This window comes from Corythoichthys intestinalis, chromosome 22 (genome assembly GCF_030265065.1).
Source record: "Corythoichthys intestinalis isolate RoL2023-P3 chromosome 22, ASM3026506v1, whole genome shotgun sequence".
NCBI classification, from domain to species: domain Eukaryota; kingdom Metazoa; phylum Chordata; class Actinopteri; order Syngnathiformes; family Syngnathidae; genus Corythoichthys; species Corythoichthys intestinalis.
The window spans coordinates 35,367,724-35,393,856 of NC_080416.1; the positions used below are offsets into that span (position 1 = coordinate 35,367,724).

At 41.9% G+C, this 26,133-nt stretch overlaps 1 protein-coding gene across 5 annotated transcripts in view; it reads left to right on the forward strand.

Moving 5' to 3' along the window:
- Positions 1-26,133, forward strand: part of depdc5 (DEP domain containing 5, GATOR1 subcomplex subunit) — a 272,311-nt gene that overhangs the window by 235,931 nt on the left and 10,247 nt on the right. For all 5 annotated transcript variants that reach the window (XM_057828504.1, XM_057828503.1, XM_057828505.1 and 2 more), the window contains 3 exons: positions 424-595; positions 662-722; positions 1,790-1,872. In XM_057828504.1, the coding sequence (XP_057684487.1) occupies positions 424-595; positions 662-722; positions 1,790-1,872 (316 nt within the window). The remainder of the gene's footprint in view (positions 1-423; positions 596-661; positions 723-1,789; positions 1,873-26,133) is intronic.

A 26,133-nucleotide genomic window follows, 5' to 3' on the forward strand; every position in this document is an offset into this window, starting at 1 on the left:
CTTTTTATGGCTAAGTTGAAAAAAGCGGTTGCGTGACGTCTGTAAACGGGCTTTACAGGGTAAAACGGACAAATTAAAAATAGTTCGGGGGCTTATTGTGCCATGAATCTGCTATGGCAGTATTGTTCAATCAAACACAACAGTTCTTTTGGTTTAAAATACAGCAGTTTATTTTAAAGAGGCGTGCAAGAACAGAAACTGCTCTTTCAGCATTGTCTGTGTTTTCCGCCATATATATGTGTATAAGGGGTGTAATGATACACACAAATCAGAGTTCAGAGCGTACCTCGGTCCGGGGTCACGGTTCGGGACAGGTTTGGTACAACAGAAGAAACAAAAAGGTTATTTTTATCACAAACCCAGGCCAAAGCAAGGCTTTTAGAAATTCAAGTCGAAATTTCTAGTCTTCTTTTTTTCTATCAGGTTCAAGGTTGGCACAGAAAAGCGGCATCCTGTGGTTTCTTATTGGTCCCTGTGTTGGAGGGTCCGTTCGCACTGACATCACACCTCTACGGAGATCCACTTAGAGCCCAACTCTTCATTCCTCTGAATATTCATTGTCTCATGAAGAATGGTTGCGAGAATCTGTTTGAAGGTAAACAGTCCCAATGTATGACCTTTCTTTATATAATTCCTGCATTCATCACTGTAAATCAAACAGGTTTTGAACCAGAAACCTACTGGGACAGGATGCAGCTTTTTCAAGAGGCCATATTATACAGGTTTGTAGCTTTTCATTGCTGTACAAATGTATCCTCCCAAATGTTGCTCTCATTTTAATAAATGATAGCAGATATTCACAAATACAGTATATTATAATAATCATGTCAACTGTTCCAAGTCAAACACGTGAAGGATGTTGATGTGAGAGCTTGTAGTCAAACGCCGCATGTGAGATAATCTAAAATAATAAGGCGACCTGGCAAAAAACGACCGACAAACAAAGGAAAGCTGGGCCCAGGGTCCACTCTCGGCATGCGACGAGCATTCCCGAGGATTGACGACATTCGACGGAAAAGTTTATACCGTAATTTCTGGACTATTGGGCGCCCCTGATTACAAGCCTCACCCAGTACATTTTTAAAGGAAAAACCATTTTGTACATACAGTGGGGAGAACAAGTATTTGATACATTGGCAGTGTATCAAATACTTGTTCGCCCCACTGTACATAGGCCTCTCCTGGCTATAAGCCGCGTGTGCCCACTTAGTAACATGAGATATTGACAAAGAAATACACACAGTTTTCAATATTTTACAAATACAAATACCAAATAGAAACTTAATTTGTCAAAAAAAAAAAATTACATTTGTTTTGCACATCATACTTCAGGAGCTCTCTTGCCGCTAATGGTAGCCGATAAGTTAAAGAAAACATTTTGAAGGCAAACAAGAGGCTGGACGAAGCTGAAGACCCAATTGCAAAGGCAGAGGAAAGATTTGCCTATTTTGCGGGGATGCTACAGCTTTACGTGAACCTGCAGGACCGCTCCAGACAAACAAAATTTAAGAATTTACAGTGTACCAGAGGGCAGGACAAGGACTGCTCCGTCAGGGTCTCCAGAGCTCAGATCTGCTGGGTTGGGGCCACCGAACAGGGTCTCGATGTGTTAAATTATACTGTGGTCAAATTCCTGAGCAAGTCTTAGTAATTGACTTAAAGAACTGCATTGTTATTTCATGCACAAAAAGACAGGCATTTTAATTTTGATATATGGTCTTATAAGAAGAAGAAAAACTAAAGTCTTACTACATATTTTCCTAACAATACAACTTCAATTTTTTCACAGATTTGGGTTTGTACTCGACAAGTTTTCGGCTTCGTCATTTAATTTCCCTTCGGAGAACAGGCCTCAGTACATCCATTTAACAGGTTGGTCCCACCAATTTAGACAAAGAATTTGGTAACACCTTATATAATAAGTGCCCATTTTTAGGCACTTCTAAATCATGAAATAATCACTTACGAAGCATTTTTCTGACTTGAATACAAGGGCGTAGGTTTGGTCTCAACATTTGTAGGGACGACATAACAGAATAACCTGCATGTACATTTTTTGCTGGTGATGAGACATTAATAACATCAAACAGATTATTAAACAGGGATCAGGGCCAAATTTCTCACAAATGATGAACCTAATTTATTGAAAGGGGGAAAGAATCAAAGCTAAATAAATCCGTATTATACTAACTCTTACGTGAAGTGGTTCACGTGATACAACGTTCGATTCAAACCTTTGTTTTCAAAAACTACTAAGCAAACATTTTGAAGAGCAAGTCCCCTTTTTTTTTTTATAAAAATGGGGGACTATCCAAGAATTGGTCCACTTTTGGGGGGCACTGGAGCACCCCTAGACTCAAACTAAGTAACTAATAGGTAAGTAAGTAATAATTTAAAAAAGTAAGAAAAAAAAGTAATTAATCTGAGCTATCCAAAGACCAATCTGCTACTGAGGCATCATAGACGACCAAAAGATTCGGACCAAAATACTCTCATGAAATTCTAATGTGTGATTTTATTTCACAGATTTTTTTTTTCATGTCAGTCCATGTTCATGTTAGTATCCCTCTGAAGTGGACCCATTCTTGGGACTTGCAGACATATTGCGAGCAATGATCCAAATGAGGGACGGCTAGCTTGAGTTTGTTCTTCCTTGTGGAGGCTGGCCTGACCTCAGTAGTTTTGCAAGTTGGCAAGTTCACACAGATTAATGCTATGCTAACTCTGATGCAGGTCTGACTTGTAGTAGCAAAACGAATGGTGGTTCCCCTACCCCACAACATTGACATCTTTTTACATTACTTACAGTGGCGTTTGCTGGCCAAAAAACAACTTCTAATATCCCTCCTGTTCGAAGGGTGTGAAGGAGGCAGCATGTTGTATTTCAATCGGAAGTTTGTGTGAGTGTGCGTCTGCAGGAGGAGGGGGCGGGGTAAAGTCATCAGCCAATCAAACGTGCGTTTAAGGTGGAAAAAATGGACAGGCACATTCAATAAGTGAAAAGGGATACATTTAAGTCTGAACATAATGAAAATAATTCACCTAATATGGGAAGACAATCCAAATTACCCATATATCTGAACTCATCATATAAAGCAAATGAGGTGGCTTAAAACTTGGTGGGAACCATTTGAGCATCCTGAAAAGTTGGGAGTGTATGTTCCTACCGTCCATATGCAAACCAACGCCCTTGCTTAAATATTTATAAAGTATGTAGTTTGTCCATAGAAATACAAATATTTTGTTCATCATAATGATTTATGAATAAAATATACAGGAGCAAATATTGAACAAACGCATTTCATAAGATTTATATTAAAAAACACAAACAAAAAAACTATGGAACACAAAATATCCTGGACCAGTTTGAAGACCGTTACAGAACATAAGTGCCATTGCAAGACCTTTTTTCTCCAATAACATTTTTGCTAAGTGTTTTTTCTTGTTATCATGATTATTTTTTACAGTTGATATAACTTGCTTTTGGCCGTGTACAAAGAGGATATAATTGTGAGTGCTGTTATATTTCTTGTCTACGACAAGAAATGTGTTTGGGTTTTAGGGCATTAATATCATTGTTTTGTCAACGATAATGAATACAGTGGGGCAATAGGTATTTAGTCAACCACCAATTCTTTAAGTTCTCCTACTTGAAAAAAAATAGAGAGGCCTGTAATTGTCGACATGGGTAAACCTCAATCATGAGAGACAGAATGTGGAAGAAAAAACCAAAATCACACTGTTTGATTTTTAAAGAACGTATTTGCAAATCATGGTGGAAAATAAGTATTTGGTCAATACCAAAAGTTCATCTCAATACTTTGTTATGTACACTTTGTTGGCAATAACGGAGGCCAAACGTTTTCTGTAACTCTTCACTCTTCGCTTGGTGTAAAGAAATCAACTGTGGGAGCAATTATCAGAAAATGGGAGACATACAAGACAACTGATAATCTCCCTCGATCTGGGGCTCCATGCAAGATCTCGCCCCGTTGCGTCAAAATGATAACAAGAACGGTGAGCAAAAATCCCAGAACCACACGGGGGACCACAGTAACAAAGGCTACTCTCAGTAACACAATGCGCCGCCAGGGACTCAAATCCTGCACTGCCAGATGTGTCCCCCTGCTGAAGCCAGTACACGTCCAGGCCCGTCTACAGTTCGCTAGAGCATTTGGATGATCCAGAAGAGGACTGGGAGAATGTGTTATGGTCAGATGAAACCAAAATAGAACCTTTTGGTAGAAACACAGGTTCTCGTGTTTGGAGGAGAAAGAATACTGAATTGCATCCGAAGAACACCATACCCACTGTGAAGCATGGGGGTGGAAACATCATGCTTTGGGGCTGTTTTTCTGCAAAGGGACCAGGACGACTGATCTGTGTAAAGGAATGAATGAATGGGGCAATGTATCGAGAGATTCTGAGTGAAAATCTCCTTCCATCAGCAAGGGCATTGAAGATGAAACGTGGCTGGGTCTTTCAGCATGATAATGATCCCAAATACACAGCCAGGGCAACAAAGGAGTTGCTTCGTAAGAAGCATTTCAAGGTCCTGGAGTGCCCTAGCCAGTCTCCAGATCTCAACCCCATAGAAAGTCTGTGGAGCACACACACATGCACACACACATCCTAAAATACCAACAAGCCTGGAGCATGCTGTGACGTCGTTACTCTCGCGAGACTTCGTAGACGCATGACGCAATCAACTGGCTAGGCTAGCAAGTAACTTTGCTCAAGAAGACTTCAACTAATTTTTCCCTCAAAATTTTCACGATCGTGATTTATCTTTTTTCTCTGACTCCGCCACACATCAAGGAAACGCCATGGCAACATCCAGTCAACGCAGTGATCTCCCGGCGAAGCGTAAAAAGGCAGATTCTATTGATTCGGCTACATCGACCGACGATCTGTTGTTAGCAAGCCCACCCGAATACACAAAGTCACTTAGCGAGGGAATTTGATCAATCGATAAGAAAATATCGATAGCATTAGAAATCCTTCAAGCCGAGATTAAAGAGTTAAAAGAAAGCCTCGTGTTTACTCAGCAGGAGGTAGTATATCTCAAGTCGCAAAACGATACCCTTAAAGGCGCCTTCGAGTCGACGACAGGTCTATTAAAATCCATGAAAAAAGAGAACAAGATAATGAATCTATTTTGGACCTTCAATCAAGGAGCATGAGGGACAATTTAATTTTCTCTGGCATCGAAGAAAACACAGTAGACAAACCAGAAGCCCTCGTTAAGTCATTTATGGCAACATCTCTCAAGCTGCCCAAGGAAATGGTGGATTCGATCAAGTTTGCGAGGGTACACCATCCTGGGAAGCCAAGAGGAAGCGGTCCGCGTCCAATAATCGCCAAGTTCGAGCTCTACCAGCAGAAAGTACTGGTGAAATCCAAAGGAAGAGAATTACAAGGAACAAGATTCGGTATGAATGATCATTTCCCGCGCGAGATCAACGAAAGACGGAAAATCCTCTATCCAATTCTGAAGCGGTCCAGAGCAGAGGGCAAACGTGCAATTATCACGGTCGACAAACTTTTCATTGATGGTCAACTATACCGAGACCAAGGGCTCACCCCATGGCTATTCTGACCGATAAGTAATGCCTAAATATTTCTATTATGCATACAATGCTGAATGTAGCTGTCTTGATTTAAGCAAGACATATGTATAGATTAGGGATGCTTAATACTTAGCTTGCTATTCCTAAACACTTCCAGTAAGCATATAATGCTGAATTAAATTGTTTTGGGTTGATTAAGGCACATATGTAGATTAGGGCTGCATGATAACTATTTTGTCTGTACCTTCGAAACACTTCCAGTTCGTATATAATGCTGAATTAAGTGTTTTTTTGTTTGAGCAAGGCACATGTGTAGATTAGGATTGCATGATAATCACTTTGTCTGTACTTCCTAAACACTTCCAATATGTACACAATGCCGTATTAAGTCGATTTTATTTCAACAATGCACACGTACAGATCAGGGTTGCATGATAATCACTTAGTCTATAAGAGTCACGCATGTCTCACACTACACATTTCTGTACTGGCGCTCATATCTTTTCTTTTTCTGGGTTATTTGTCTCACCTTTTCCACACTGCTGTTTTCAAACACACACTAAGTACACACTTTAAAATTGTAATGTTTAGTGATGATGCTACCCATGTATTTAATCCTTCTAACAACGTCTTAATGTCGTGTGAATTATGCCAAGCGGTTTACAAAAAATTGCATTAATTTCTATTAGAATTTGATTTATTACATACTCGTATGGCTTCTAATGAATGTGAATGGTGAATGACACTCAGGACCAAATATTATAACACACATCCTGAGATCATTACTTTCCTTAAGATACTTAGAAATATCCGCATATGACATATATAAATTTTGTTTCATTTAATGTGAATGGCTTCCGATCGCAGGCAAAGAGAACTAAAATTATGGAATACATCACCAAATTAAAGGCAGACCTCTTCTTCATGCAAGAATCACATCTAGCCAAATCCGAAGAGAAATATCTTAAACACTCAAATTTTAACTTGATGTATTCAGCCAGCTATACCAGCAGACAAAGAGGAGTATCTGTTAGGGCCTCTGCCCCTCCTTCCTAATTACAGGTCAGACGGGTGGAGCGGCCGCAGCTGTTAGCAGTTATAATCAGCCAGCTTTAAAAGACCAGCGGACGCACCATCACGTCGCCAGATCAACTCGTCTAGTCCTGCTGTCAGTTGTATCCCGCCTTACTTACTTTTTTGTCTTCTACTCTCGGCTCACGATTTTTGCTTTTGTCCCAGGACCTGTTTACGCACACCCCTTGTCGGATCTCCACGCCTGATTCCCCCCCTGAGCTTTGCCTGCCTGTCGTCGGTCTGGATCTCGCCAGCAACGCTCGAATAATAAACAAAATCATTTGGTTTTCACAGCCTGTCGGTCCCGTTGTCTGCTTTGGGATCCTCTCCCATCCACGAACCCTAACAGTATCAATATTAATAAATAAAAGAATCTCATGAACACTAAATAGTGCAATTGCAGACCCGGAAGGTAGATTCATAATAGTACAAGCTATCATAAGTAATAAACTGTTCACATTAGTGAACATATATGCCCCAAACAATGAGGATACGCAGTTCTTCCACAATATCTTTGGTAAACTGAGTGACATGTCAGTGAACTCAACAATTATTATAGGAGGGGACTTTAACACTACACTTGATCCAAGTATAGATAGCTCCAATTATAAACTCACTAAACAGTCACAAACTGCAAGAACCATTAGGAAATATATGGACGATTTCGGCTTAAGTGACGTCTGGAGAGCAAAACATTTAACAAAAAGGGAATATACCTTTCAATCCCTAGCCCATGGTTCGTGTTCAAGAATCTATTTTTTTCTAGCGAATAATTCCGCTATTAATAATATTTCGCCAAGAACACATCCAATAATCATCAGTGATCATGCACCAATTTCTTTAGCCCTTAAAATTGACTCCCGCACGATACCCCACGCAACCTGGCGCTGTAATGATTCCTTATTAGATGACCCAGCATTTGATACATTCGTTAAGAAAGAATGGAAAGACTTTATGGAACTTAACGATTCCCCAAACATCTTACCATCATTGCTTTGGGAAACAGGAAAATGCGTAATTCGAGGCAAGATTATCTCATATTCATCATATAAAAAAAAACAAGAACAGAAGTTGGAAAACGAATTAGAAATAAAAATCAAACAACTGACGGAGGAATTTGCCAATAATCCCACAGACAGTACCACAAAAGAACTTTTCAGCGCCAAAGAACGGCTCAATAGTATTCTGTCTAAAAAAACTCTGTTTCTGTTACAACAACTACGACATACCAACTTTGAGCATAATAACAAATCCGGGAAATATTTAGCAAACCACCTCGAACGTAACAAAGAAAAAACATTAATTACACCAATACAAGATTCAGCCGGCATAATAACACAATCACCAGAAAAAATTAACGAAACTTTCTATAGCTACTACAAAAACTTATACTTGATGACAAACGATCATAATGAAGACATTGTGTTAGGGTTCGTGGATGGGAGAGGATCCCAAAGCAGACAACGGGACCGACAGGCTGTGAAAACCAAATGATTTTGTTTATTGTTCGAGCGTTGCTGGCGAGATCCAGACCGACGACAGGCAGGCAAAGCTCGGGGGGGAATCAGGCGTGGAGATCCGACAAGGGGCGTGCGTAAACAGGTCCTGGGACAAAAGCAAAAATCGTGAGCCGAGAGTAGAAGACAAAAAAGTAAGTAAGGCGGGATACAACTGACAGCAGGACTAGACGAGTTGATCTGGCGACGTGATGGTGCGTCCGCTGGTCTTTTAAAGCTGGCTGATTGTAACTGCTAACAGCTGCGGCCCCTCCACCCGTCTGACCTGTAATTAGGAAGGAGGGGCAGAGGCCCTAACACATTGACCTATTCGTTAATAATCTTGACATCCCCCAAATAACTTTAGAAAGCCAACAATTTCTAGATACCCCACTTACCCTCGCTGAATTATGGAATGCCGTAAAGGACATGCCAACAGGTCGCGCACCGGGGCCCGACGGGTTCTCGACATCATACTTTAAACACTTTTGGAATATGCTGGCTCCACTTTTCTATAGAATGGTTCAAGAAATCAGTGCTAAGGGTCAAATTCAAACTACTGCCAAAAGAAGGGAAAGACCTAACCCAACCAGCAAACTATAGACCAATATCCTTAATGAATACAGATATTAAAATTATTGCAAAGGCTTTAGCTACTAGATTAGAACAAACTCTTCCCACTATAATTCATAAAGACCAGACCGGCTTTATTAAAGGACGTAACTCTACAAACAATATAAGACGCTTGTTAAATCTTATTAATATTGCACAGAATTATAAACAGTAAGCAATTATCCTCTCTTTGGACGCAGAAAAAGCATTTGACAAAGTCAACTGGATTTTTCTCTTCAAAGTTTTGGAAAAATTTGGCTTCGGTGAGCCATTTATCCGCTGGATAAAAATATTCTACAACGCCCCAAAAGCCACTGTAAACACAAACGGGGTCATTTCACAAAGTTTCTGTCTTCAAAGGGGAACTCGACAAGGCTGTCCACTCTCACCCCTATTATTCGCTCTATTTATTGAACCATTAGCAATTGCAATAAGACAAAACGCTAATATCAAAGGGATCTGCTCGCACACATCGGGACACAAAATTAACTTATACGCAGACGATATACTATTATATCTAGAAAAACCAGAATCCTCCCTACATGAGACTTTGAACTAATAAAGACATTTTCACAAATATCAGATTATGCTATAAATTGGTCAAAATCAATTATAATGCCCTTATCAACAAACTCATGGAATCCTGCAAATCAAAATCACAATATTCCAATAGGGAACATAAAGTATCTTGGAATCAACATTTCACCAAAACTTACAGAATTAACTAAACGAAACCATACACCCCTCTTAGCAAAAATATGTGAAGATTTGACACACTGGAATAATCTACCCATCTCACTTTTGGGCCGGATAGCAACAGTCAAAATGAAAGTATTACCACAAATAAACTATTGGTTCTCAATGATCCCCTTTAAACCCACTCAAAAATGGTTTCAAGACCTAGACTCAGCCGTCACAAAATTCTACTTTAAAAACAAGAAAAACAGAATTAGCCTTGCCAAATTGCAAAGAAATAAACCAGAGGGGGGTCTAGAGGCCCCTAATTTCCAACACTATTATATAGCAAATCAAATACAATATCTTATTAGGTGGTTATATCTTAACACTGAACAACAGTCATGGCTAGAATTAGAGCAAACAGACTGCAACCAAATACAATTGGCAAACCTCCCCTTTATTAGTTCTAGTATTAAGCACCATAGCTGCTTCAAAAACCCAATGATAGCATGTACCTTGAAAGCCTGGTGGAGAGGTATGGAAATTACGCAATCACAACAAGCCCCGTGTAAATTCTCACCAATCTGGCGCAACCCAGACTTTGGAGTTAATAAAATTCCTATTTATTTCAGCACATGGGATGATACGGGAATAAACCAGTTACATCATTTGTTTAAAGATAATACATTCATGTCATATGAAAAAATATTACAAGATTTCCAGATCAAAGGGGTCAATTTCCTTCAATACAATAAAATCAGGGCAGCCATCACAAGCAAATTTCCATCACTAACGGGTACGTTAGACCCACCACCTTGCGTAAATAAAATAATAAATATACATCCTCAACAACAAAAAAAATACTTTCAAAAGTATATAAAGCCCTCTCATGTAACAACTCTACTTGCCTACCAATCGAAAAATGGAATAACGAACTTTCGGTAACATTAGATAATAACTATTGGTCCAACATCTGTAAAAATACATTTATAATGACAAAGAATAAGAACCTTCAGCTTATACAGTTCAAAATACTGCACAGATGGCATATTACTCAATCTAAAATGCACAAAATGGGGTTCTCCCAATCCGATAAATGTACAAGCTGCAACGAAGATACTTCAGATACATACTTTCATGCTCTTTGGCAATGTAAACCAATACAAGATTTCTGGGCACAGGTAACGAAGAAACTCTCTTTCCTATTGAACTGCAGGATTCCATTGTCTCCAACTCTTTGTCTGCTTGGCGATCTGAATACAGTGAATATCTCTATTCATCAAACCCGTCCACTACTAGCAAGTCTAACGATAGCCAAAAAAACAATATTGTTGAATTGGAAAAACAAACAAAACATTAGCATATTACTTATCAGACTTGGAACAATTAAGGAACTATGCGTAAATAATATACTTCACCGGTCCTTGGCATACATCTAATAGTGTTTGATAAACCTCTTCTTCTGTCAGCTTTCCAGGTGGAGTTTGTTGGCGTCCTGCCCTGGGCCGTCCCGCCGCCGATCTTGGCCCCCGGGATTTTCGGCCGGGGCTTGTCTGGTTGCGTCTGGCTGTGCGGGGGTCCCGTCGGGCGCGCGCTGGTGTCGTGGGCGGGTGGGGGGGCCGTGCGGGTGCCGGTCCGGGGCCGCGGCCCTTCCCCGGCCGGCCGGGGTGGGGTGGAGTTGGGGTGGGGGCCGGGGGGTGTATGCGGCAGCCATGGTTCCCTCCCAGGTCCGCCCGGCCGGAGCCGCGTCTCCCTGTACCGGGTGCCGGGGAGGTGCCCTCTGGTGTCATACCGCGCGCCCCTCCTGGCCCGGGGGTGGGTTGTGGGGGGTGCGCTTCCCTCCCCTTGGTCTGTTTCCGGCCCTGTCTGCCTCCCTGGGCCGCGGCGGCTGCCGCTGCCCCCCGACCAGCGGGGTCGTTGACGGGGCCCGCGGGGCCTAGGGTGAGGCTTGCTGTCACTTGCCGGTGGGGTGGACGTCCCCTGGTCGCCAGCGCTTGGTGTGGCGCCTGCTCGGAGTGCGGGATGGGTGCTCGGTGGGCGGGAGGGGGGTGGGCAGTCGCGGAGGCGCCGTGGGTGGTCTGGGGCGGGGATTGATCGGGGCCCTGACGCTTCTTCCGCCCTGCGGCCGGTGGTTCTGGTGGACGGGGCCACGCCCGCGGGAGCCTGCCTCTTACCTCACGCACTTCTCACTTCGGCACTGTAAATATTTTTCACCCTGGCACTTACATGCTCATACATTTCTCCGGTCAGAGTTGGGATGGGGCTTTACAGTCCCAGCCCGACTCCCCCCTGTTTTTAATGCACCACACACCAAGGTTGTGGGATGGTTGGGACCTGTTGGGGGGGGGGGGGGTACCTCACGGCTGCCTCCTCACCACAGGCCCCGCCATCCCTGCACATTTTTTAAATGCACCACACACATCATACTCCACAGGAGAGCTCCGGCAAAGGGCGGTGGGACGGGCGGCTGGGCAGAAACTCCATGCTGCGGTCCCACTGCCCCAAGCCAAGCTCTCCTATTTTAATACATACATTGCACTACCCTCCCCTCACACCCCCATCACGGTGCTGGGTGATGGCTGCCAGTCGGGAACCTGGCAGCCACAGTAATAGGGTGGTAGGTGAGTCCCACACTTTTTCTGTATGGCGTGGCTCCTGGGGTGTGGCCTCCCCTCTGCCTCGGCTGCCGGCCGCGGGAGTGGGTTGGGGGGTCGGGTCTCCGATCTTGCATCGCCCCGTGGCAGTTCCTGGGCGTTCTCCTGCCTCCGCCTTCCCCTCTCTTCTCTGGCTGGGCATCCGCCCTGCGCTTCGTCACGGTTCGCTGGCTGGGCGCCGGTGTATCAGCGGGGTGTCGCCTGCACCGGCGGGGGACCCTGCCTTGCCTGGGGCTTGGTGCCGGTTGGGGGGCTGTGGCTGTGGCTCGTGGCCCGGGTGTGCGGGCGGGGGTGGGTCTAGGCGTGGGGTTGGTGATGCGTCCCCTCCTGCCATCCCTGAAGGCCGGTTGATGGGTGCGCGGGTGGCCCGGGGGACCACCCTGGGTCCCGGGGGGGGGGGGGGGGGGGGGGAGATAGCTCCTTTGCTGGGCTGCGGGAGGAGGGATGGGCTGCTCATGCCCCCCCCCCCCACCTCCCCGGGCTGGCTGGGTGGGGGCCGTGGCCCTGGGTTGGCGCCCGCGCGATTTCTCTGCCCGTCTGCGTGGCTGTCGCGCGCCCGGTGGGGCTTGCATGCTGCTGGATGTGGTAGGGCATGCTCGGGTTGGGGGTTCCGGTGCCGGGATTGGTGATGCGGCGGCGCAGGGTTGGTCGCCAACGGGCTTACACTCATAAGAGATTCACACGATTACTGGGTTCTAGATCACAGGACTGATTTGTGTACACTCTACCCCTTTCAATCACTTATCTTATAGTCTTATAGACACCCCCACCCCCATTCTCCTCTTTCACTGGCCAATAGGCCCCCACATGGTGTAAACCGGAAATACATCTCGCTGACGATAGCACCAGCATATTAGTAACTAGTTTAGATGTTCAATGTATTTCTTGTTGTTGTTTGTGTATGTGTTTCTTTTCTTTCTTCTCTTGTATTTCTTTTCTTCTGTCCCCCCATAATCCCTTCCTGTTCGCTGCTTTGTCATAATAAAAAGGTATTTTGAATGATCACAATGGGAGTATGTCAGACTCTCAATGTGAAACATTAAAACTGTTCAGAATCCGGGCACTTAGACTTCCATTCTCTGTGTCAAACAGCTGAACAGGACAGGTTTTAAAAAAAAAAAAAAAAAAAAAAAAGAAAATCTGTGGAGGGAGTTGAAAGTCTGTCCAAAACATCAGTGCTCTAGAGGAAATCTGCATGGAGGAATGGGCCAAAATACCAGCAACAGAGTGTGAAAAGCTTGTAAAGAGTTAAAGAAAACGTTTGGCCTCCTTTATTGCCAACAAAGGGTACATAACAAAGTATTGAGATGAACTTTTGGTACTGACCAAATTCTTATTTTCCCCCATGATATGCAAATAAATTATTTAAAAATCAATGTGATTTTCTGTTTTTTGTTTCCACATTCTGTCTGTCATTGTTGAGGTTTACCCATGTTGACAATTACAGGCCTCTCTAATATTTTCAAGTGAACTTGCTGAATTAGTGGTTGACTAAATACTTATTTGCCCCACTGTATATTTCAACGAACATTTTTTTAATGACGATAATGAGACGATAACAAGTAAGAAAAAAATGTGTCTTGAGAGACTAGAATATGTCTTCTGATGACGACAACGTGACAATTTTTGTCATTTTATGGCACTTACAGAATTTCGCAGCGGGATTAAGCTCCCCTAAAGTAAACACCGAAGTTAGGCTTACTTTTTTCACACACACACACACACACACACACACACACACACACACACACACACACACACATACACAATGATGAACAACCCACTTGAAGATGTCATGCAGTCGACAACTATTTACAATAATGGTGCCACTCGAAAAGTGTACCCAGAAGTCTTTGCGCCTGCATACGCACCAATGGGAGCTTTGCGTTGCTACACAATTGTGGCGCCCCTTTAAAAATCAAAATGATAAAAGCGTTTTGCTCTCATATGGTTTTTTTTTTCCCCTTCATTGTCAGTGAACATGCACATGACAAAATTCAAATGGTTATGTGTGCCTTGGGTTGAACTGTTCACCTATTGGTTGGTTATGTAAATGCTAACGGCTAGCGCTTCGCTAATGTAGGCGCTACTGGTTATAGTATTCACTAAGATTAACTGCAAATGCAAACCAATACGTTAACCCTTTAACACCTACAGTGGGGAGAACAAGTCTGATACACTGCCAATGGGGTTTCCCATTGGCAGTGTATCAAATACTTTTGGCCAAATTTGCATGCCTTTGATGTTGCCTTAATATTTCAAAGAAAAAATTGTTCACATTGGCCAGGGTGGATCTCTTTTTTTCAGGACACCATAACCTTCGTGTCCAAACTGTTGTTTTCTTCACTGACCAATTATAAATCAACATTTTGGGACCAACAAGACAAAAAATTCCAAAAGTGTTTTGTCAAAATTTGTAATATTGATGTCCTATTGAGAACCAAACATGCTCGACCTAACGTTTTGAAGGGTGATAATATTTATTCAACTTGTTAGGATAAGCATTCAACAGAAAAAAATAAGACTGAATAGTTTATATTTGATAATTCAACAGAAACAGCAGGTATGGTCATAGGCGTTTTTGTCCTTTCTACATAACAATAGTCAAACAGGTTATTTACAGGAGAAAAATAGTGAATAATATATGCAAATATAAAAAAAATATATATATATATATAATCATATAATATATAATATATATATATAATATACTGTACAGTGCTGGCCAAAAGTATTGGCACCTCTGCAATTCTGTCAGATCATGCTCAATTTCTCCCAGAAAATGATTTTATTTACAAATGCTTTGGTAGTAATAACTAGGGTTGGGAATCTCTGGCATGAAGCCGATTCGATATGTATCTAGATACACAGATTACGATTCGATTAAAAAAACGATAGTGTTTAGGCAGAGCGATTCGATACGATTCGATACAGTTTAGGAACGATACAGGTTCGATACAGTGTGAAAACGATACGATAGTAAATATTTGTTGTTTTTTCACATTATTTTAAACATAAAAGACCGAATTTTCACAAGCAAAGGTAAACAACAATATTCCATACCAATGTATGTTTATTTTTGAGACATGAACAAATAAGGACTCGCTGAATGACCATCATTTTGTCGATAATAAAATAAAACTCCAGAGACAGACAAAAATAAAGTGCAAAAATTCAATCTCTGTTTCTTGATATTTTGAACACAAGAGGTAGTAATTTGACTGCAACTTTTCAATGTAAACATCTTACATTTCAAACACAAGAGGCAGGTAATTTAAGTGCAACCTTTAAATGTAAACATCTTACATTTTAAACACAAGAGACACGTAATTTAAGTGCAACCTTTTAATATGAACATCTTACAAACTAAAAATTATATGCAGCAGCTCTAGAAAAAACAATTTAACCTGCTCGTATTATCATAATAAATAATAATTCAAGCATACTACTATTATGCCATTTACCACTGGTATAATTGGGGAAAAAACATGGCATTTTAGTCAGACTGGTCTAACCTTAACAATACAATAACAAACTATAACCTTAACCACAGCAAAGTGCTTCAACATTTCATTCCTCGTCACCATCTCCAGCAGTGCTGAAAACCCTTTCAGATGCCACACTGGTGGCAGGTATACAGAGATATCGTTTGGCCAGAGATGATAGCAACGGCAGGTCGTGCTGCCCTTTCCACCACTGCAGTGGTTTTTTTTCCAGCGTTAAATACTCACGATCTCTGTACCGCTTCACTTCATCACTAGCTCTGTCCCATGCAGATCTATCTGCCGTCCTCACTTGAAAGTCTTCTCCAAACAGTTGGTCCAGAGCTGACATTTTCTTCTTTTTGCAAGGAGGCTCATCATCTGAATGAATAACAATAATGGTATATTACCGGCTTTGTTTGCCATGACTCAGTGTTGCTTTTTTTTCATCTGAATTTACCATTTTCTGCAAAAATATTTTTTCTAATGTTAAGAATTAATTTGTGTCCACTTTTGTGCACATATGTAGAAAACACACACAAACCTTTGAGTACATCTTCGGTAGTGATGTCTGTGTCTTCATGGGCAGGCTCACTCTGACATGGATCTGTCTGCACTGCATCACTCTCAGCTGGAATCCCTGTTGACTAGAAGTAAAGAATAAAAGTACAGTTTACACAATTCAACAGCCAGTGACAGTAATAAAAGTCAAAATAAATCAAGTAACAACAACAAAGCACAGCAGACTGACAAACTGACAGAATGTGTTGTAATATGTATTTGAGTAAATGACAGTGTATTACCTTATTATGCAAGGCTGTAGCTTCTGCCAAGATGGTCATGAATATCCTCTCAGAATCGTGGTCACTCAGGAAGGGCAGAGATTTGAACCGAGGGTCCAGAGCCGCTGCAGTGTTGAAGAGATCATTGAGGCCAACATAACGTTTCTACAGGTCATTCCTGAATGCCTGCTTCATCTCTCTGATGACCACAGAGTCTTTTTCTGATGCTTCAAAGTTCTTTTTAAGCTTTGCTTTGACTGGGGAAATCATTGAAAGTGTAGGCCGGTGGTCTTCAGACATGGTTGTGGTCACAAGTTTGACCGGTGCCATCAGCTTGACGATGTCTTCAGCATCACAAAAGTCTTCGTCCGTTAGAGTGGTCACCTCTCCTCTTTTTCTGAGATCCCTGGATAGGAGGGCAGCAGAAATGGCAGAGTGTTGTTCCAAAAAGCGTTCCAGCATGTCGTATGAGCTGTTCCATCGAGTTGACACATCTTGGATCAGCTTGTGGGAGACCAATGCCAGCTGTTTCTGTTTTTCTTGTAGAATTTCTGCTGCCCTAACACTGTGGTGAAAAAACCCAACTACTTTTCTCACTCTGGCCAGCAACAGAGCAACAGTGTCCACTTTGAATGCTTTCTGTGTGGCAAGATTGATGGTGTGTGCAAAACACATGAGGTGAGGGGTCATCTCTGTTTCTTCTCCAGCTAACACCATATTACTGGCATTGTCAGTAACCAGGGCTGGATCCTTATCAAGGAGGTCCCAGTCAACACATGCTTGTTTAAGCAGAGCACATATGTTCTTCCCAGTGTGTGATCCTTTAAACACCCTTGTTTGTAAAACATGGACCTTCAACTGCCAATCTGGAGTTATGTGGTGGGCCGTAATTGTCACATAGGACTCGGTTGCACACGATGTCCAAGCATCAGTCGTTACTGCCACTCGCTCTGCATTTTCTAGTTCTTTTTCAACGTGGCTCTTCACTTCAGCATACAACGCTGGCATGCTTGTGTTGGTGATATGCTTTCGGGACGGTACCGTATAGCGTGGCTCTAAGGTACGCATCAACTCTTGAAATCCTTCCCACTCAACCATACTGTACGGGCATAAGCCCTTGGCGATGAAACGGGTTATAGCTGCCGTTATTTCCTTAGCTCGTGCTGAATTGTGGCCAAGTTGCCCGAAATAGTTCGAAAGTTTACCCGTTTGTGACTGTGTGCTAGCACTGTTAGCAGGCTCCCGCTCCTTTCTCGTCTTTAACTCACTATACTCTTCTTTGTGTTTTCTCGTTGCATGCAAGTCAAGGTTTGTTGTACTTCCAGTGTACTTCAGAGCTGCTCGGCACAGCTTGCAAATAGCATGGCTTTTATCGAGTTGTCCGTCGTTCTTGAAAAATCCAAACACCCTCCAAACTTTTGACTTTTGTTTTCCAGGCGCGTTGAAAATTTGTCGCTGTGATTCGGCACTTCTGCCGGGCTCGCTGGCGTCTGTGCTCGTGCTGTTTGTCCATTTTAGCATGTTGCGTTGTCGATACTACTTTTTTTTCACCTTTAGCTTTGGGCTGTGAGAGAACGTATGAAGAGAATGCTACGGAGCATGCGCGACTGTCAGTTCGTCAGCTCTCGCGTTATTAAATTTTAGAGATGAAAACTAAACCCTCGGGTAGCCGAATCTTTTTCTCGCGATAGCCGGTTCATATCTATACAATCGATTTATGGACGGATTTGTGGCTTTTTACTGTCGAATAGTTAGTCTGTTACCGATACAGCCGAATCGCTTGCATGTAGAACCGGATATCCGGTCGTATCGGTTTATCGTTCTCAAGCTTAGTAATAACTTCATTTATTTCGCTTGCAATGAAAAAACACAAAAGAGAATGGAAGAAAAAATTAAGTAATCATTTTACACAAAACTCCAAAAATGGGCCGGACAAAAGTATTGGCACCCTCAGCCTAATACAGTGGTACCTCTACATACGAAGTTAATCCGTTCCAGGACCTTGTTTGTAAGTCGAAATGGTCGTATGTCGAGCAGGATTTTCCCATAGGAATACATTATAATTCCATTAATTCGTTCCACAGCCCAAAAACCTTCACTAAATCCTTAAAAAATACTGCTGGTACTATTACAAATGGCAATTACACATAGCAAAACAAATAAATTATAAATCAAAATCAGAATAATAATAATAATAATAATAATTCCTGTATTAATGTAACGAATCGGGTTCTAATGTGGCGGACGTTTTTTGCTGACCCTGAACGCACCGCGGGGCCGACGTGCCAGAGACAGACCGGTGAGCTTGAGTTTCACTTTCACTTTGAATGTTTTCTTGAGAACACCGTCAATTGCGGCAGACAGAAGGTGTTTTTGTTTTGAATAAGTTGTGAAATAAATGATGAAAAACGTGGCGAAGTTGGCGATTTCTCTGGAGATGTTACCACAATAAGAATTGTTGTAACATCTGACTGGCGAACGATGGTCGGAGGAGGACCGTGGAGATGTATTGTTGAGCCATTTCACGGATGCCCACCCTACGCTCATATTTTTCTGTCATTTGCATCTTCATTTAGAAGGTAAGCGTCAACTTTTTCCTTGTTCAACACTGGTTTCAGAAAAGGTTGGTACAGGTCGTGACCTGTACCAACCTTTTCTGAAACCAGTGTTGATTTGTCACACAAGAAAATCCGCCGTGCATTTGTCTGCGGTGCTGCCATTGTCGTCGTATTTCGAGCATGTCGTCGGATGTAGAAACAAATGGCGAGTCAAATTTTACGTCGGATGTCGAAAAGTTCGTGTGTCGGAGCGATCGTATGTAGAGGTACCACTGTACTTGGTAGCACAGCCTTTAGTCAAAACAACTGCGAACAACCGCTTCCGGTATCCATCAATGAGTTTCTTAATTCTTACAATGCTCTGCTGGAATTTTAGACCATTCTTCTATGGGCCAACTGCTCCTGGTCTCTGAGATTTGAAGGGTGCCAGATCTCTCAGATCTCTCTACAGGTGTTCTATGGGATTCAGGTCTGGACTCATTGCTGGCCACTTTAGAAGTCTCCAATGCGTTCTCTCAAACCATTTTCTATTGCTTTTTGAATTGTGTTATGGGTCATAGTCCTGCTGGAAGACCCATGACCTCTGAGGGAGACCCAGCTTTCTCACACTGGGCCCTACATTATGCTGCAAAATGTGTTGGTAGTCTTCATAATGCCATGCACACCGTCAAGCAGTCCAGTGCCAGAGGCAGCAAGCAACCCCAAAACATCAAGGAACTTCTGCCATGTTTGAGTGTTTTGACCGTGTTCTTTTGAAGGCCTCGTTTTTTTTTTTCCTGTAAACTCTTATGTTGATACCTTTTCCCAAAAAGCTCTAGCCTGGTACACCAGACTCACCGCTGTTCCAGCTATTGAGTCTGGCCACCATTCCGCGGATAAAATTTCCAGGGTGGAGCAGGCCACAGCAAAAAGACAAGCGGCGTGGACCAATGAGCGACGGGCGAACGTGACGTTATTAAAGCGACGAAGGACTTTCCTGCGGAAGTAAACATATGAGTAGAGCGGAGTTTATTCAACATGGCTAGCGCGAGACAAACTGTTGTCAATGACTTGTGTCAATGTGTTTTTTGTAATTACCTTGGTCTTTCCAAGGGAAAGAACAAGGTTATGTTGTTGTACAACTTTATTGTACTTTTTCTTTATTCTTTATTACCTTGGTCTTTCCAAGGGAAAGAACAAGGTTATGTTGTTGTACAACTTTATTGTACTTCTTTATTTATTTATTTATTTATTACCTTGGTCTTTCCGAAGGAAAGAATAAGGTATTGTTACCTTGGTCTTTCTGAAGGAAAGAACAAGGTTATGTTATTCTACAACTTTATTATTACCTTGGTCTTTCCAAGGGAAAGAACAAGGTATTGTTATTGTGCAACTTTATTCGTCTTATTATTATTATTATTATTATTATTTATTACCTTGGTCTTTCCGAAGGAAAGAACAAGGTTATGTTATTCTACAACTTTATTATTATGCAATGGTTTCTCCGCGTTTTTTCGGCGCGCCGCGCAGCCCGAACCATACCACCGATCGGCACCGTTCAAGTATCGACACGACCGAAATTTTTGCGCGACGATGGGAATTTTTCAAACGACCCCGAAAAATTTTCCGTTCGCCCGTAAACGGCGATTTTCCGATTTTTAAAATTTTTTTCAAAACGCTACTTGTCCTACAATTTTTGACCAAATCACATAATTTGGACGTCAAAAATTCCGGGACGGTGGGGGCCATAAAGATTGTATACAGAATTTGGAAAAAATGTACGGTTCCCCGGATATTTGCCAAAAACTATCCCATTCATTTCTAATGGGAAAAGTTCCCATTCACTTTCAATAGGATTTCCAATGGACTTTACATTGCATTGATGCCATTGACGGCCGTGCATGTCGAATCTATTCATGCCAATGTACTTGGATTCAATTGACTATATGGATGTCGATGCCATTGACGGCCATGGACGTCCAAAATTTTCCCATTCATTTTCAATGGGGAAAAAAATACATTTCCCCAAATCAACAGAAAATGACCAGATATCAATAGGACGTGTCCCCCAAACGTCCCCAACTCTGTTGACGCTTATAGGGGGTGCTGCCATTGACGTCCATGGATGTCCCAAAATTTTCCCATTCATTTTCAATGGGGAAAAAACTACATTTCCCCAAATCAACAGAAAATGACCAGATATTAATAGGACGTATATCCCAAACGTCCCTAACTCCATTGACGCTTATGGGGGGTGCTGCCATTGACGTCCATGGACGTCCAAAATTTTTCCTATTCATTTTCAATAGGAATTTTTTTTTTCTTCCCAAAATCAACAGAAAATGACTAGATGTCAATTGGACGTGTCCCCCAAACTTCCCCAATTCCATTTACGCTTATGGAGGGTGATGCCATTGACGTTCATGGACGTCCAAACTTCCCATTCATTTCCAATGGCATTTCTTCATGTTTGTTCATTCTATTGATGCCAATGTACTTGGATTCCATTGACGCTTATGTAAGTTGATACCATTGACGTCCATGAACGTCCAAAAATTTTCCCATTCATTTTCAATGGGAATTTTTTTTTTTCCCCAAATCAACAGAAAATGACTAGATATCAATAGGACGTGTCCCCCAAATGTCCCTGATTGGATTGCTGCTTATGGAGGGTGATGCCATTGACGGCCATGGACGTCCAATTCTCCCAATCTTTTCTAATGGCTTTTACTTTGTTTAGTGCCATTGACTGGCATTATGGTCCATTCTATTGATAGACCTGAGTGGGGCTAAGATTTGTATCTCCACAGAGGAAAGACCAAGGTGTAATTTCTCCCGAAATTGCAGTTTCTAGTTATGCAATGGTTTCTCCGCGTTTTTTCGGCGCGCCGCGCAGCCCGAACCATACCACCGATTGGCACCGTTCAAGTATCGACACGACCGGAATTTTCGCGCGACGATGGGAATTTTTCAAACGACCCCAAAAAATTTTCCGTTCACCCGTAAACGGCGATTTTCCGATTTTTTTTAAAAATTTCAAAACGCTACTTGTCCTACAATTTTTGACCAAATCACATAATTTGGACATCAAAAATTCCGGGACGGTGGGGGGCATAAAGATTGTATACAGAATTTGGAAAAAATTTACGGTTCCCCGGATATTTGCCAAAAACTATCCCATTCATTTCTAATGGGAAAATTTCCCATTCATTTCAATGGGATTTCCAATGGAATTTACATTACATTGATGCCATTGACGGCCATGCATGTCGATCTATTGATGCCAATGTACTTGGATTCATGACTATATGGATGTCGATGCCATTGACGGCCATGGACGTCCAAAATGTTTCCCATTCATTTTCAATGGGGAAAAAACTACATTTCCCCAAATCAACAGAAAATGACCAGAGATCAATAGGACGTGTCCCCCAAACGTCCCCAACTCCATTGAGGCTTATAGGGGTGCTGCCATTGTCGTCCATGGACGTCCAAAATTTTTCCCATTCATTTTCAATGGGGAAAAAACTACATTTCCCCAAATCAACAGAAAATGACCAGATATTAATAGGACGTATACCCCAAACGTCCCCAACTCCATTGACGCTTATGGGGGGTGCTGCCATTGACGTCCATGGACGTCCAAAAATTTTCCCATTCATTTTCAATGGGAATTTTTTTTTTTTCCCCAAATCAACAGAAAATGACTAGATATCATTAGGACGTGTCCCCGATTGCATTGCCGCTTATGGAGGGTGATTCCATTGACGTCCATGGACGTCCAAACTTCCCATTCATTTCCAATGGCATTTCTTCATGTTTGTTCATTCTATTGATGCCAATGTACTTGGATTCCATTGACGCTTATGTAAGTTGATACCATTGACGTCCATGGATGTCCAAAATTTTTCCCATTCATTTTCAATGGGATTTTTTTTTTCCACCAAATCAACAGAAAATGACTAGATATCAATAGGACGTGTCGCCCAAATGTCCCCGATTGCATTGCCTCTTATGGAGGGTGATGCCATTGACGTTCATGGACGTCCAAACTTCCATTTAAATCCCAATGGCATTTCTTCATGTTTGTTCATTCTATTGATGCCAATGTACTTGGATTCCATTGACGCTTATGTAAATTGATACCATTGACGTCCATTGACGTCCAAAATTTTTCCCATTCATTTTCAATGGGAATTTTTTTTTTTCCCCAAATCAACAGAAAATGACTAGATATCATTAGGACGTGTCCCCCAAATGTCCCCGATTGGATTGCTGCTTATGGAGGGTGATGCCATTGTCGTCCATGGACGTCCAAACTTCCCATTTATTTCCAATGGCATTTCTTCATGTTTGTTCATTCTATTGATGCCAATGTACTTGGATTCCATTGGCGCTTATGTAAGTTGATACCATCGACGTCCATGGACGTGCAAAAATTTTCCCATTCATTTTCAATGGGAATTTTTTTTTTTTCGCCAAATCAACAGAAAATGACTAGATATCAATAGGACATGTACCCCAAATGTCCCCGATTGCATTGCTGCTTATGGAGGGTGATGCCATTGACGTCCACGGACGTCCAAACTTCCCATTCATTTCCAATGTCATTTCTTCATGTTTGTTCATTCTATTGATGCCAATGTACTTGGATTCCATTGACGCTTATGTAAGTTGATACCATTGACGTCCATGGACGTCCAAAATTTTTCCCATTCATTTTCAATGGGAAATTTTTTTTTTCCCCAAATCAACAGAAAATGACTCGATATCATTAGGACGTGTCCCCCAAATGTCCCCGATTGCATTGCCGCTTATGCAGGGTGATGCCATTGACGTCCATGGACGTCCAAACCTCCCATTCATTTCCAATGTCATTTCTTCATGTTTGTTCATTCTATTGATGCCAATGTACTTGGATTCCATTGACACTTATGTAAGTTGATACCATTGACGTCCATGGACGTGCAAAATTTTTCCCATTCATTTTCAATGGGAATTTTTTTTTTTTCGCTAAATCAACAGAAAATGACTAGATATCAATAGGACGTTTCCCCCAAACGTCCCCAATTCCATTTAGGCTTATGGAGGGTGATGCCATTGACTTCCATGGACGTCCAATTCTCCCATTGATTTCTAATGGCTTTTACTTTGTTTAGTGCCATTGACTGGCATTATGGTCCATTCTATTGATAGACCTGAGTGGGGCTAAGATTTGTATCTCCACAGAGGAAAGACCAAGGTGTAATTTCTCCCGAAATTGCAGTTTCTAGTTATTACCTTGGTCTTTCCAAGGGAAAGAACAAGGTTATGTTATTGTACAACTTTATTGTACTTCTTTATTATTATTATTTATTATTCAATAATTGTTGACGTTTTTTTCGGCGCGTCGCACAGCCCGAACCGTACCTCCGATCGGTACCGTTCAAGTATCGGCACGACCGGAATTTTCGCGCGACGATGGGAATTTTTTAAACGGCCCCGAAAAATTTTCCGTTCGCCCGTAAACGGCAATTTTCCGAAAAAAAAAAAAACTTTAAAAATGTATCTAGTCCTACAATTTTTGACCAAATCACGTAATTTGGGTATCAAAAATTCCGGGACGGTGAGGGGCATAAAAGTTGTATACAGAATTTGGCAAAAATTTACGGTTCCCCGGAAATTTGCCAAAAACTTTCCTATTCATTTTGAATGGGAAAAGTTCCCATTCACTTCCAATGGGATTTCCAATGGAATTTACATTGTATTGATGCCATTGACGGCCATGCATGTCGAATCTACTGATGCCAATGTACTTGGATTCAATTGACTATATGGATATGGATGCCATTGACGTCCATGGAAGTCCAAAATTTTTCCCATTTTCAATGGGGAAAAAACAAAATTTCCCCAAATCAACAGAAAATGACCAGATATCAATAGGACGTATCCCCCAAACGTCCCCAACTCCATTGAGGCTTATAGGGGGTGCTGCCATTGTCGTCCATGGACGTCCAAAAATTTTCCCATTCATTTTCAATGTGAAATTTTTTTTTTTCCCCAAATCAACAGAAAATGACTAGATATCATTAGGACGTGTCCCCCAAATGTCCCCGATTGCATTGCCGCTTATGGAGGGTGATGCCATTGACGTTCATAGACGGCCAAACTTCCTATTAAATCCCAATGGCATTTCTTCATGTTTGTTCATTCTATTGATGCCAATGTACTTGGATTCCATTGACGCTTATGTAAGTTGATACCATTGACGTCCATGGACGTCCAAAAATTTTCCCATTCATTTTCAATGGGAATTTTTTTTTTCCCCAAATCAACAGAAAATGACTAGATATCAATAGGACGTGTCCCCCAAATGTCCCCGATTGCATTGCCTCTTATGGAGGGTGATGCCATTGACGTCCACGGACGTCCAAACTTCCCATTAATTTCCAATGGCATTTCTTCATGTTTGTTCATTCTATTGATGCCAATGTACTTGGATTCTATTGACGCTTATGTAAATTGATACCATTAACGTCCATGGACGTCCAAATTTTTTCCCATTCATTTTCAATAGGAATTTTTTTTTTTTTCCCCAAAATCAACAAAAAATGACTAGATATCATTAGGACGTGTCCCCCAAATGTCCCCGATTGGATTGCCGCTTATGGAGGGTGATGCCATTGACGGCCATGGACGTCCAATTCTCCCAATCTTTTCTAATGGCTTTTACTTTGTTTAGTGCATTGACTGGCATTATGGTCCATTCTATTGATAGACCTGAGTGGGGCTAAGATTTGTATCTCCACAGAGGAAAGACCAAGGTGTAATTTCTCCCGAAATTGCAGTTTCTAGTTATTATTATGCAATGGTTTCTCCGCGTTTTTTCTGCGCGCCGCGCAGCCCGAACCATGCCACCGATCGGCACCGTTCAAGTATCGACACGACCGGAATTTTTGTGCGACGATGGGAATTTTTCAAACGACCCCGAAAAATTTTCCGTTCGCCCGTAAACGGCGATTTTCCGATTTTTAAAAACTTTTTCAAAACGCTACTTGTCCTACAATTTTTGACCAAATCACATAATTTGGACATCAAAAATTCCGGGACGGTGGGGGGCATAAAGATTGTATACAGAATTTGGAAAAAATTTACGGTTCCTCGGATATTTGCCAAAAACTATCCCATTCATTTCTAATGGGAGAATTTCCCATTCACTTCCAATGGGATTTCCATTGGAATTTACATCATTGATGCCATTGACGGCCG